This window comes from Neltuma alba, unplaced genomic scaffold (assembly GCF_004799145.2).
Source record: "Neltuma alba isolate B1F8T4 unplaced genomic scaffold, ASM479914v2 tig00012582_pilon, whole genome shotgun sequence".
Classification (NCBI taxonomy): domain Eukaryota; kingdom Viridiplantae; phylum Streptophyta; class Magnoliopsida; order Fabales; family Fabaceae; genus Neltuma; species Neltuma alba.
Window position 1 is genome coordinate 109,625 of NW_021637034.1, and position 14,034 is coordinate 123,658.

Sequence of the window (14,034 nt, forward strand, 5' to 3'; positions counted from 1 at the left end):
AATGAATCATCAATATGAAAATATCATCCAAAATCTATTGAAATCTGTACTATTTATGAGAAATTAAATGAATAATGCGTCTCACTTCAGATAAATGAGCCCTCAATGAGCCCTCAATGAGTTCTAAAAATCGTACAAACACATTAATATAATGCTATAATAATACAGAAAGGAATCCTATAATAAAACTCCTCATCAATTGATATGTTTTGGTTTAGTTTTGGATTTGTTTTAGGATACTTTTTGGTTTTGGTATTTGCTAATACTCATATTGTGCAACAGATACTAAGGCTTGGAATGCAATGGTCTTCTTTTGATTTTAGGGGATCCTTTAATTTGGGCTTGCTAGGCCTTTGAACATATTTCACTGCATATTTCTGACTTGTTTGAAATCTAGTTGGATTGTTGATTTTTTCACTATTATTATGCTTCATTAATTTCCTAGTGTTTTGAGTAATTAATTATGAATTAATATTTGGTTTTGGTTTTGCATTAGGAAGTTCGCCTTTACTATTATACGTGCATAAATGCCAAGCTTGCTGGTATTCATAGTTCCTAAATGACAATCACACCTAAAAAATTATAAGCTGGAGCATTTTAAATTTTTGTTGCATACATTTTTTTTTCATTTATCCCCAATTAATTAAATTATATGCCTTTCTGTCCCCAACTAATTAAATTATATGCCTTTCTAATCTCCTTTTCCCACCCATCCTTTCTATAAATAAGGGTATATTTATTATAAAAAAAACACTTCTTACGTATTTATTATTTTTAACTAATTTTAACTTACTTTTTAGTTAAAATAATAATTCAATTATCTGTAACTAATAAAAACAATATAAAAAAGTGAATATAAAAAAGTAACATATATTCATGGTTCGTCTAGCGCACCTTTACAGGATTTGAAATTAACTTGTCCTGAAAAATGAAAGTTGGTCAGAGTTCAGTTCTTAGCTTCGGTTTCCTCACACAAATGAACTGGTCATCCATCATAATTTTTAATTAGCACTTAGTAGTAGAAATATTGTAATCAATTATGTATTAATTTAAATCATTTTCCTTTGTTAAATTTCCAGATAATTACAAATAGTTGCAATTTGCAACTAGTTATGGTTTGTAATGATCATTATCCGACTCAAGTCTTTTCTTTGTTCCAAATTATCCGACTCAAGTTTGAAAAAACTACATAATTAAATGTTTATAATGAGTTCTTGAAACATCTAGCCCTATCATAATTAAAAGAATTAATTTTATTAATGCTAATATTTAGTTGTTGAAGGAATATTAAAATTAATTTTACGAAAGATATTTTGATTGAAAAATAAATATTTCGTTTCCTCGTTATTACATATTATTTATATTAACAATTATTACGTAACATATAATTTTACGTTAAAATATGAATACTAGTTCTTAAATTCCCAAACCACGTAGCTTAGATTCTTTCACTGTTAGATTGGTCAAAAATCTTAATTTATTGAATTAATGGGTAAGATCTAAGGTTGAATTATTATGTTTCTTATTGTATGATTTTTCCTCCGAGGCTGGCGTTTTTGTCTTTTTAATTTTCAGAAAAAAGATGTTTTCAAAATGCCAATAATTTCAGTGAATTATTGATCAATATTCAGAGTCTTATTATGACCACCAAGAAAGGAAAAACTCAAAATAGATTATTGACCAATTACCATTGCTCGGTACGTACAGAAGGGTGCAATGGGGAATCAGAAAGTTTACACAAATTGGGAAGCAAAATAAAAATACATACGTCGTGTTTGGTGGTCCTTTAATTTATTTTGAAAAGAAGCTAATCAACCTTCAGTGAAATCAACGAAGCTGTAAGAACCAACAAGGAAATCCAATCCCACAGCAGGAAGCCAATCTGCAAATTATAAAAAGCCAATTAACCGAAGAAACAATTAACAATTTCATGAAGAGAAAAGAGATGAAGGAATCACACCCAAACATTTGCACGCATACATAATCACACGATGACATGGCTACCTTTCAGCATTCAGTAAATAAAGGATAGAGCTGGGCCAGCATTTTGACATATGTCAAAAGCAATATGCTTATGTTTTATATCTATAAAGCGTAAAATTATATTACGTCATAAAAATTAAAAGAACAGTAAAGAATAATGTGTGCATTGATGTTACCAATGTATTTTACCTTGAAAATTTATGTTGAGGTCATCCGACGTGAGGGGCTGAAATTTTGATTGGAAATTGTGTTTGGCGTCCCATTCCAAACTGTTCCACCAATCTTCGTGTCCGCGGATAATTAGTTGTTTGGCAGAGTTGGAAGGAAGTGGTAGCCTTTTCAGATTTGGACATTCTGCTATAGTGATGGTTTTTAGGGAAGGAAAAGACAAGGCGGTCTTATGGATGCTCTGAAGCTTTGGCATTCCATACAGATATAGGTTTACAAGGGAAGAGAATACAGAAGAAGAATCCTCATTCTCATCTTCCTTTATCACTTCTTCCACTGATGGGCACTCAGTAATGACAAGTAGTTGAAGCAGTGGAGCATGCTTGAGCCATGTGACATGCATTAATGAATGGCAACCAGCGATAAACACGCTTTGAAGCATGCCTAGACAATAGGTGTCATCAGAAATACCAGAATAATCTTTCAAACCAGATAATTGAAGCAGAGCCAATTGTTGGAGGCGCTTCATTTTTGAAATGCATGCCAATAATAAAGGCATCTCAATGGTGTCCAATTCATGGAGGCGAACAGCATATATACAACTCAGCAATTTGTCTGACTGAAGTAACTTTTTGAGGCCATTTTCTGTTTCTATTGCAACATTTATTTCCTCAATTTTTGGCAAAGATTCCACCTCCTCTAGGAATTCTCCCTCTGCTTCGCTATTTTCTCGAACTCCCCTCCGGCAATAAACTCTCAATACTCTTAATTGTTGAAGACTTGATATCACTCCCGATGGAATGCTTGCAATATTACCATCACTCAAGTGCAAATTGAATACCTTCAAATTCTTCAAATTCTTCAACTCCTTGGGACACTCAGATCCATCTATGTTTAAACAAAGATATTCCAATAGAACTAACTCACCAATTTCTGCAAGTTCACATATATCAGGACAACGTAATTCTAACACCTTTAATTTGCTCATGCATTTGAGGTTTTGCAAATGTTGTATACGACAACGCCTCAACAATAATGTTACTAAATTGGGATAGGTTACAGGTGCTACATGCCGTACTTCCCTATTCATAATTGAAATCCTCTCAACAATTCTCCATTTTTCAACATCATCATGGGATGTTGTTATGGCATCTTCTTGTACAAGAACCCTTTTAATTCTTTTATTTTTTTCACAAGATAACCACAGTGCCATCTCTCGAATCATATCATGCATCTTAAATGAACGACTTAAAACAACATCATCTTCAACACTCTCCAACAAGCAACAAAGCTTCAACTTCGTAATCACAGATTGACCATTATTACGAATGTCTTGTATGTTTTGTGTCATACCTTTACAAATAAACCCCTCCCCTATCCATTTATAGATGATATCAGTGACTTGAATCTCATAGTCTTCTGGATATAATGCACAATACAAGAAACAATTTCTGTGAGTATCATCCGGCAATTGATCATAGCTCAACTTAAGGATGGAAAAAAATTTTGTGTCCAAATCTGTAGTGGTCCATGGAGAACTTGTCAAGTTATTTTTTGAGGACTCCCATGCTTTAACATCTTTCACACCAGCCATGGCAAGTCCTACCACAATTAACGCAAGAGGCAGCCCTCTACACTCTGCTGCCATTTCTTTTGCTAGGTCTTTGATCCTAGGGTGGGAGTTTAAAGTTTCCTCTCCAACTTTCATATGAAATAACTCTAATGCTTCTTTTTCATTCAAAAAGTCCACTTTGAGTGGTTTTGGAGCTTGCATTTTTGCACATACATCCTCCAATCGTGTTGTGAATAACACTTTGGACTCAAAGTTTGAATCTTTTGGATGGGGTACCCCCACCAAATTCAAGTCCAATCTCTCCCACATATCATCTAGTAATAAAGCAAATTTTTTCTGCTTCAACACACCCCAAATCTTTGAAGATTTTTCCTCTTGATTATTGCAAGAACTCCAAGTAACATCTCCAATTCCTACTGATTTTCTTATATTGTCCATGATTGCATCCAAGTCAAGCTCTTTGGATACCACCACCCAAATCACAAGAAAATCGGGCTTTCTCTTCCCAAGTTCATTACTAATTTTCTTCAATAAAGTGGTCTTTCCTACCCCTCCAGTCCCATATAAACCTATAACACCAACATTATTTGCTTCAATTCTACTCCATACTTGATCAAATATCAAATCTTGCCCCACAGTCTCATCAAGAGGTATTTGACCAATTCCTTTATGTGGTGGCTTGTGCGTAATTGGATAATCCTTACCAAATCTTTGTCCCTCGGCCGTTAGATCATCTACTTCAGTGAGTATCTTGGCAACATTCTTTCCCACCTTGTAGCTTGACTTGCAATTCTTGGGACAACACTTGCTTAGGCATTTGTTTTGGATTTCTTGGGCTCCTTGAACTTGATTGTCTTCCACTTCCTGCGAATACAAAATCAGTTAGTTTGATATTTCTTTGCCCCCCTTTTTCTGAATCTTTACATGAACTAATTAAGCACACTTCCATATCCAGTTTTGATATCAAGATAAGAAATTGCATATCTTAATATAAATGAATGAAAATTTTTTTGGCCAAATATGAATGACAGTTTTTTTGACCAAAAAAGCTGAACGATATTGTTAAAGATTTTGGCTGGGCTCGTTTGGTTTCCTCTTGACAAAACAGCTCTTTTTTATAATTTTAAAAACGACAAATAAAAAACATGTTTGAAAACGGTTTTTGATCAATAAAAAAATAAAATATGTTTTGTAAAACAAAAATAATAAGAACATCAGTTTAATATTTTATTATTTTTCTGCTCGACAAAATTATATTAGAGGTAGAAGATATTGTATTTTTATCAGAATTAAAGTGTATTTAATATCTTAAAATATTTTATAAGATACATTCAGTACCTGAAAATATTTTAGAATGCAAAAAAGTGGAGCAATGTCCCCTTTCGATTAACAGTCTACTAATGTTGGTTTTTTACCTTCCAAAAAAAGCTTCCATCCCATCTGAACAACATAAGTACTCTCTCTCTGCTCCCTCCCTCCGTAGTTAACCGTCAAGGTTGCTGTTGTAACATCCTAAGTTTGATTGGGTTTTAATGGCCTCTTTTGGGTTGATTTTGAGGATAGATTAGTGATTTAATCTGATCTTGGTGTTTGGGTTGGATTTGAGGTTGGTTGGAGGCATAGGTGAACGTACTCCTCTCAGGGCTTCGCCGCGGCACACCGGGAGTTTCAGAGGGGGGTGTCTTCTCGAGAAGGTTTGGCCGCGGCGAAGTCTAGGGGACGCCGCGGCGAAGTTGTTCAGGTGAGCGAGGCTTCCCTTTCGGGAAGGTTTCGCCGCGGCGAATGTTTTCTGGGCGAGCGAGAGTTTCCTCTCGGGAAGCTTTCGCCGCGGCGAAGTCAGGTTTTCAGGCGACTAATTCCTCTCGGGATTAGTTCGCCGCGGCGAAGATGGAGTTCGCCGCGGTGAAAGGTCGCGAATCTATATATTCGCGAGAGCAGTCAGCGTGCGAAAAATAAGAAAATCTGAGGAGGAGAGAGGAGCTCTGCTAGGGTTTCGTTGTTGAGGCTTGGGAAAGGCATTTCTAAGGATCTATTACCTCAAGTAAGTGATTTTAACATCTAATCTTCTTCCTTTCTTGGGATTTCTTGGAATCTATAAGGAATTATGGTGAAACCCTAGGATTTTCTAGGTTGTGTTGGAACTGAGGTTTTTGACCGATTGTTTTGAGTTTAATTGATTGCATTGGGTTAGTTTAAGTGTTTAATCGGTGTAGTTTCCTTGGATTTAAAGAATCTTGAATTTTTGGAGCTAGGGTTTGTGGAATTGGATGATTTGGGATTGAGGATGATAATGTAGAGATTGATTTTGAGTTTTGTGAATTGGGTTATGTTAAGAAGGGTTAAATTGGATGTTTAATCGGTTTAGATTTGTTGTTGGAACCTTAATTGCTCAAATGAGATGTTGGAGGTTGAATTCCTATAGTGGGTCCTTGAGGTTTGAACTCTAATTGATGCTTGGAAGGAGACTTGATGTTTTAATAGACTTTGAGGACTTTGGAGTGTTGTTTTGATAGTTATACCCTTTGAGTTGGGTAGAGTTTTGATGGAAGATAGGAATTTTGTGTCCCCAAGTGTTGTTTTGGCCACATTATTAGTTTGAAAGCTAATATATGTTGGTTGTATGTTTGTGTGCTTGTGTAGATCGGTTGTGAGTCTTGGTGGTGCACGGAGCCACATTGTTGATTGTTATTCCTTGCTCAGGCGAGAGGTAACCACTTTCCAATCCTTAGTACTTGCTTCTGTGGTATTGTGAGTAGATTTGTGTTTTGTGCTCCAAATAGTAATTGTGTTCAAACTATATGTTGTATATAAAAAGGGAAAACCGTCTTGTAGGGTTTTGATTTATGATGAATGAATCTTGGAATTGTGAAATGATTGTTACTCTTTGCTTATGATTTGAGCATGATGCATTAATTGGGAATTGGTGAGAGTCTTGTCTGTTACTACCACGTGGTAAGGCCTCCATTAATGCATGATGGTTGGCTTAGTACGTCCCCCATAGTGAGGGATAGGCCTTTTAGCTCCCTACGTCCCCCAGAGTGAGGGATAGGCCTTTTATGGCTCCTTACGTCCCCTACAGTGAGGGATAGGCCGGGTTCGGCTCCTGAAAATCCCCCAAAGTGAGGGATTTGATTGATGGGATTGCATCATTGCACTTGCATGAATTGTTGTGGCTATCAATGTATATATATGATTTGTGAACTGCCCCACTTGACACCTCACGAGCACCTATTTAGTAGTACCTAGTATTGGAAAGGTTGGTTACTGGGACTTTGTCTCACCCCGTGGTTTACAATATTTTCAGGTGAAGGTTCTAGGCGTGCGCCTTCGGGAAGAGACGCAGAGGCTTGAGCTTGGTTAGCTTTAGGCCTCTAACCTTTGTTTATGTATGGCTAGTTGTATATTGCCACGTTTAGGGTCCTTTTAAACTATTTTGATTGCCCGGTTTATTTGTAAACTGGAGGAAGTGTATCTTCTTCTTATTTTAATTGGGCCGGAGGCCCCTTTTTACTGATTATGGAACTTGGATTTACATGGTTGGAAACCATTTGGATGGGCTAATTTTGTTGTCTTTTGTTACTCGAGCCGGAGGCTCGGAGGCCCAGTGATTGTGATTGAATGATGATAGTTGCATGCAACTGCGTTTGAGATGGAACCAAGTTTTAAATGTTAATTTTTCTAAAATTACGCAATTTCTTTCTACTATGGTAGTTGTTGTAACATCTTTCTTTTTCTACCATAGTAGTGGTCTTATGATGAGTTATAATGTTTTAAGATTAAGGGTTTTACAGCTGTCATCAAAGCCGTATATTTGTGCCCCCCCCAAAATAAAAAACAATGGATAGCCTTTAAGTTTGTATTTTTCCACGTTACCCAGCACCAACCATGCCAAGATCACTAGAATCTTGTCTATATAAGCTTAAGAGGTAACCACTGTACCATGAAATGCTGACTATTTCTTTGGGCAGTGCATGAAATTGTATACGAAAGACAGAGCAAACATGGTTATTTTTTTTTTTTAAATCCCCGTGAAAGAAATAAATATTCTTATCACAATCACAATCACAAATCAACAAAAAATAAGAACCAAATTGATACTGACCCAACTACGAAGAACCACTGATGGAGAAGCATTGTAGTTAAGGAAATGGAAGTTTAGGAAGTGGAGAGAATTGCTTAGGAATTTTCACCCCAATGCATCAGCGAGAAAACAAGCCGCTGATCTCACCGCACCTAGCGAATTTAACACACTCATTTTAACTTGCTTTTAAAATTTCAGCTTTTTCTTCCATGGGGCTCTCTCTCTTTCTTCTTCTCTTGCTTCTAATTCCAACTCTCATCTTCAGAAGGTGTTGTCTCTCCTTAATAAACTTTCAAAAAGACAGACACACAGAGGATACCCAATCACAACTCTTGAAACTTGATCCCACACCCTTCTCCCGTCAAATGGGCTCTAAGTGGTGGATACGGTGGAAGGGTCGGAGAGAAGAGAATTACATTAAGGTCCCAAGCAAGAAAAACAATTGAAAAACAAGTTCCAGAAGTTGTCATTCTCACTATAGGACTTGTCATTATAGGTTGTTGAAGTTATTATTAAGACTTTTTAGTAATTATTTCTCTTCTGTGAAACTTGACTGTAATTCTCCCGTAAAAGGAGGTAGCAAAAAGAGAGAGAGAGAGAGAAATTTTGTTGTTCATATGGGATGGAAGCTTTTTTTTTTTGGAGCACATTCCATGCTCATAGTGCTCATGTTAACTTGAATCATCTAGATTGATTTTGGATGGTTCATATTGAATTCAATTTTTTTTAATATATTTTAATTAATTTTATGTTTTAATAGATACAAAAGTTAAAATAAATACAATCCTATAACTAACACTTCTTTGAAGAATAAATTCATTATTAAAAAATTGCATATTAAAAATTTTAAATCTGAATCATCTATATGAGATTTTAGATGATCTAGATTGCATTACAATAATAAGCACACAATGCTTATTGCTGTGATGAATACTGAATAAAAAACCATATAAAAACATTATACTCACAACTAAATGTTCTCGATTTGAAGTATTCTTTTAGCTAGGTATTTAATAGCATACAAAAGATAATCAAGTGTACATAGTTTTCTAATTATATTTATTTCTACGTACTTTTCTTTTAACTGAATATTGGACAGCTTGTAATATGGATATTGATAAATCAAGTTTTTATGTACGCAATACGCACACTTTCAAATTAATTTTTAATTATGCTAATATAAGGTAATGTTGCTTACTTAATTATGTTCTTAAGAAAGACATCGTCTTTAGTTTACATTATATACACATTAAAATAATTATTTTAAAAAATAAAAATAAAAAATAAATTAAATTCATATCATCTAAATCAGATCTAAATGATCCAAATATGATAAACTTGGGGTAATCACCACTCTAATTAGCACTGAAACTAGTTTTGTTTTTATACCGTGATAAAATTTCCAAGGCACAAAAAACCGGACCGGACCGGCCGGTTCAGACCGGAAACCGGTGAACCGGCCACTTGTCCGGTCCGAATCACGCTCTAAACCGGCTAAAAACTGAACCGGTGTCAACCGATCCAAACCGGTATCAACCGATAAAAACTTGGGTAACCCACTGGTTGGGTGGGTTACCCGGTTCTCTGTAAAATCATTTTCGAACGCTGAAAATGGAGCCAATGATGGAAGATCTAAGAAGAAGAGGTGGACAATGATAGAAGAGAAAGAGAAATGGAGACTTAGGCATTGATGGGGATTGTCCAGTGAAGGTGAAGGTTACCAGATCCAAAAAAAGTGGGAAAGAGATGAGCTCGATGATGGCTAGAGATGAGGTCGCCGGGAGAAGAAGATGGAGGAGAGGTCGCCGGATGAAGAAGACGTAGATGAGTCGCCAAATCTGGGGAGGAAGAAGACGGAGATGAGGTCGCCTTACAACTACTTCGCTTCAGCAAAATAGTGAGGCTGTACTCTTCGCTCATCCAAGCTCTCTCCTTTTTGGAAGTTGACTGAAATTCAAAGTTTGGGGAATAAAGAAGAAAAGAGTTATGAAATTGAAATAAAATGCATCGAGAATAGGCTGGAAAGAAAGAGAAGAAAGGAGGAATAAAATATTAATTAACAAGGGAGTAAATAAGAACCTGACAATGTATCTTCCCTATGTGTCATGTTGATTTTGACGGTGGCGTGGAAGGGATAACAAAAAAGAGTGCACGTGAATGAGACAGGGGGTGAGAGAACTTGCAAATAATAAATGGTCCTTGATTTAAATGATTTAAAATTATGATTTTAGGTAATAAACAAATTTTGGCCAAATTTTAGCTAATGAAGGTTTATAACTTTATATATATAATTAAGATTTTATTTCTATACAAATATATAATTTTTTTTATGATTGTTAATATTGATCATTGTTTTACATATGTGATGAAGATATGGACATTACTGACCCTCTATTTTTACAAGATGATGTTGTTACTTCTGCTTTTCCTCATCCCGCTATTAACATCTCAGTCTATGCTAATAATCTTAGTGATGATTTTGATTTTTCATAGTGAAGATATGCATTTCATTAATATTTGCTTGATACTATTAAACATTAAACCAACTTTTGTAGCTTCTCATCTTTTCTTTCATTTTAATATTATGAATTAAATTATATTATTTAATATGACCGGTTCGACCCCGGTTCGACCTCGGTTCGACCAGTAACTCTTAACCCACTGTCTTGACCGGTTTAATGTCCGGTCCGGTTTTTTGTTCCTTGAAAATTTCAAATAAATTCAATATAATATGAGTTTCACACTTATCTGAAAAATTTTAAATGTGCTTAACTAGCTTGGTTTGAACGAACACATTTCAATTAAATTATCATAAATTACTGAGCTAAGGAATTACTTAATTAACAACATCATTGATAGCTGAATATGGAAATGATCTAATTCATGAACAGAAACAATCGAAGTAAATAAAAACACCACATACTAAATAGAGGGAAAAAAATAAATGTAAAATGAAGAGTTCGTACCTTTTGAATGTTGTGGACACGTTGGAGCCAAAGATTGACTTCATGTGTCCTTTGCTCCTCTCCGGTACCCTCAGCTTTCTCAATTTGTTCTTCCACATCCTTCTTTCTAGCTTCAAGCTTTTCCCATTTAATTTTCAGAGCTTGCACATTCTCCTCCAACTTATAAATAAACTCAGTTTCTTGTTTGGCGCAACCACATAAATACTTTGTAATATCCCATATGATATCTCCTAATTTCTCCATATCTGCTTCTCACTTTTGATCTTTCAGACGATGCTAAGCTCGCACTTATCCAAAATCAAACAGCAAAATGCTAAAGTTAGAATTTTTTTTTTCAATAAATATTTTCCCCTCAAAATGAAAGAACATCACATGTATGATGGTTTAGGCTTACCTCGTACACCAAGTGTCACACCCCAAAAATTTAGGGGTGACTAGTACGAAATATGAGACAACTTACATTCCTAAAGCCTAAGAACATATGAATAAACACTTGCCATAATAATTACAATACCATTCATATAAAATAGATCTCTTGTAATCAAAATATAAGGCCATTCATAAGAATTCTGCAAATAACCTGCAGGTACTACACAAAAAAAGGAGCTCCCCTCCACAACAATACGAACATATATTCATATATTTAAAATAATAAATGAAGGCAAAGGTTTGCCTATAAATTACGTGGAGGATCTAAAACATAAATAAATAATTACATAAATGTAACTTAGTTTTGCATCAATTCGCGGTTGTTCTAAACTTTGATCACCAATGAGAGTTTTTCTCTCCTTCTTACTATTCAGTTGAAGGTGCCAGGTTAGCTGTGTTATCTAAGGCCAAAATAAATTTTACTAGTGAATATCATCCTGTTAATAAGAATAAGATAACAAAAAAAATACTAAAATAATAACTTGTACAACTACAACAAGGTCGATTTATGATTACTTTTAAATTGAAAAAATTTACTATAACATGAAATATATATAAATATAAAACATTTTCAATATACAAAAATTTATAAGGCATTTTAACAATATGTTTCTGAAATCAAATCATGAGTAGAGTTGAAAAACATTTTTCAATAGAGAATTTCAACAAAACAAACAACAAGCATGGACATACAGTCCACGAAGGTAAGTAACCAACAAGTGCAGCTGAAGCCACGAGTACAAGCGTAACTGAAGCTACAAAACAAGAGTCGAAACAATGTTCGCAAGTATCAAGTGAGCTCGATATTAATCATGATACACCAATACAAGCACAGCCAAAGCTACGAATACAAGCGTGACCGAAGTCACGATCACAAGCGCAGCCAAAGACACAAAGAACAAGGACGGGAACAATGCCCGCGAATAACAAGCATGGCTGAAACCACGAATAACGAGTGAGCTTGATATTACCATGGCACACCAAGGGCTAACAACACTACTGTTAGCAGCCACCATTCTGTATTCAGTTCTCACAAAAATCATTTTCAAGCATATATGGGACCAATTTATCATTAGTAAACAAGAATCTTTCCTATCATTGAAAACATGTAAATAGAATATTTAACGAAAGATCCCAGCATGAAAGTTCAAAAAATCTCAAATATTTTCTTCAAATTCCATCAACCAAAAAAAAAAATCATTTTTTCGAGTAATAATAACTCAAACAAGAGCATTTCAAGATGTAAAAAGAAATTTACAATATTGAACAAGGAAAAACGAATAATGGTACAATTGAAATGAAGTTGTTTTGATGAAACAATACTTGAAAAATATGGGGTGGCTAAACAACAATAAACAAATAAGAAAATATCATTTATAAAAACCTCTTTATCAGACGCTATTCACACTTTCATTATACGTTAAGATAATCCTTATTCTTTACTCTTAAAATCATGAACAATAATATGCCGCAAAAGCTATTTAGCACAATGATTTTGGCCGCCAACGTACACCATCTTAATCTTCAATTTGCAACAATTTGATATAGTAAGGGAACTTGAATCTCAACCCCTTTTTCTTTTTCTACAAATACTAAAGTTACAAGTTCGAATAACGATTGAGTTTTATCATCCTTAAATATTAGCTAAGTAACCAAATGCCATGAGTCTGAAATATAACATCTATTTTCCCTTTTCGCGAAGCATTTTGTCAGCTATGAGTGTCCCACCATTCCCTTCATGAACTTAAACTTCAATTAACTTCTTTTCGCCCTTCTATAACATAAGCCTTAGCTTTCTAGCAAATTTTACCAGCCTCCCAATCCAATTCTTCTCTTAAACATTAAACAAACACTTCAAATGCATTCCACAATTCTACTCATAACCCTCGGACAATCTTAAATTTAAACCAATTTCAATTCATACATTCCTTTATCAATCAAAACGCTTTATTATTATAGAGAATACTTGCCTCTGGTTCAATTTGGTAACACATTCTTTATCGTTATAGCTCACAATAAATGACTTCTATCCATCACACAATTCGTCAAACACCCTGTGTGCGCACACTCAGTACAAAGGTAAATAAAAATCACGATAGTTCATAAACCATCAATCCCACGAATGTCAACTAACCCATCAACCTCACAAAATTTTCTGCCTCAATTCCTTAACCAGACCCAACTTGCAACGGAGAGAAATCATAATTTGAAAAGAAACCAAAAGATGCAAAGGATATTTACCTGCTTCAATCGGAGACCCCCACCACCATCTTCCATTAAACCATATTCCTAATTCCTTGCTTAAACCACGCGGATCGCATGCACCACCATGACATACAAAATAGAAAATGAAGGAGACGAGTTGATGATGCAGAAAGGAGGAAGAGGCAGCGAGCAAGGGAGATGAAGGATGAGTGAAAGAAAGGCGAGGAGGACAGAGCAACGGATGGCGACCTTGTAGGTAGGTCGCCGGTGAATTTTTTTTGGTGTCTTGCAACCCCCCTCGTTCCAGAAATTTCCCTCCCCTTTCCCCCTTTGTTTAATGCTGGCTAAACCAAAGCCCTCTAAAAAAATAATCCCAAGTTGGTCACAAAAGACACCAATCATCATCATCAATATCAATATGTTATAGAAATCCTTTCTGGCAAGTGGGCCCAAACATGGCTTCACATCAGCCTATTCGTTTTTCAAGGAGCTCTCTACCAATTCAAATTCAAATTTCAAAATTCTCAAGCCTCCTGCCGGCAACTCTGGTTTTCGTACTTCTCCCATCCCCTACCTCAGATGCTATAAGCTTCCTATCTTCCCTCATCATCATCATCTCAAATTCTTCC

The 14,034-nt window shown here is 35.3% G+C and overlaps 1 protein-coding gene across 1 annotated transcript; it reads right to left on the bottom strand.

Annotated features, from left to right (window-relative positions):
- Positions 1-1,811: 1,811 nt before the first annotated feature.
- On the bottom strand, positions 1,812-11,421 carry LOC114728921 (probable disease resistance protein At1g61300). Its single transcript, XM_028915875.1, has 6 exons — positions 10,772-11,421; positions 9,527-9,752; positions 9,248-9,437; positions 8,702-8,738; positions 2,173-4,588; positions 1,812-1,882 (listed from the first exon to the last, which is right to left on the bottom strand). Exons 1-6 carry the CDS (start codon positions 11,012-11,014, stop codon positions 1,812-1,814), a joined length of 3,183 nt encoding a protein of 1,060 aa, XP_028771708.1. The 5' UTR covers positions 11,015-11,421.
- Positions 11,422-14,034: the final 2,613 nt, after the last annotated feature.

Coding starts and splice junctions, on each gene's coding strand:
- LOC114728921 (XM_028915875.1), bottom strand. CDS start 11,014: ATGGAGAAATTAGGAGATATCATATGGGATATTACAAAGTATTTATGT. Junction 9,438..9,526: donor TCCCACTTTTTTTGGATCTG/GTAACCTTCACC, acceptor TCTTCTTCTTAG/ATCTTCCATCATTGGCTCCA. Junction 1,883..2,172: donor CCTCAACATAAATTTTCAAG/GTAAAATACATT, acceptor TATAATTTGCAG/ATTGGCTTCCTGCTGTGGGA.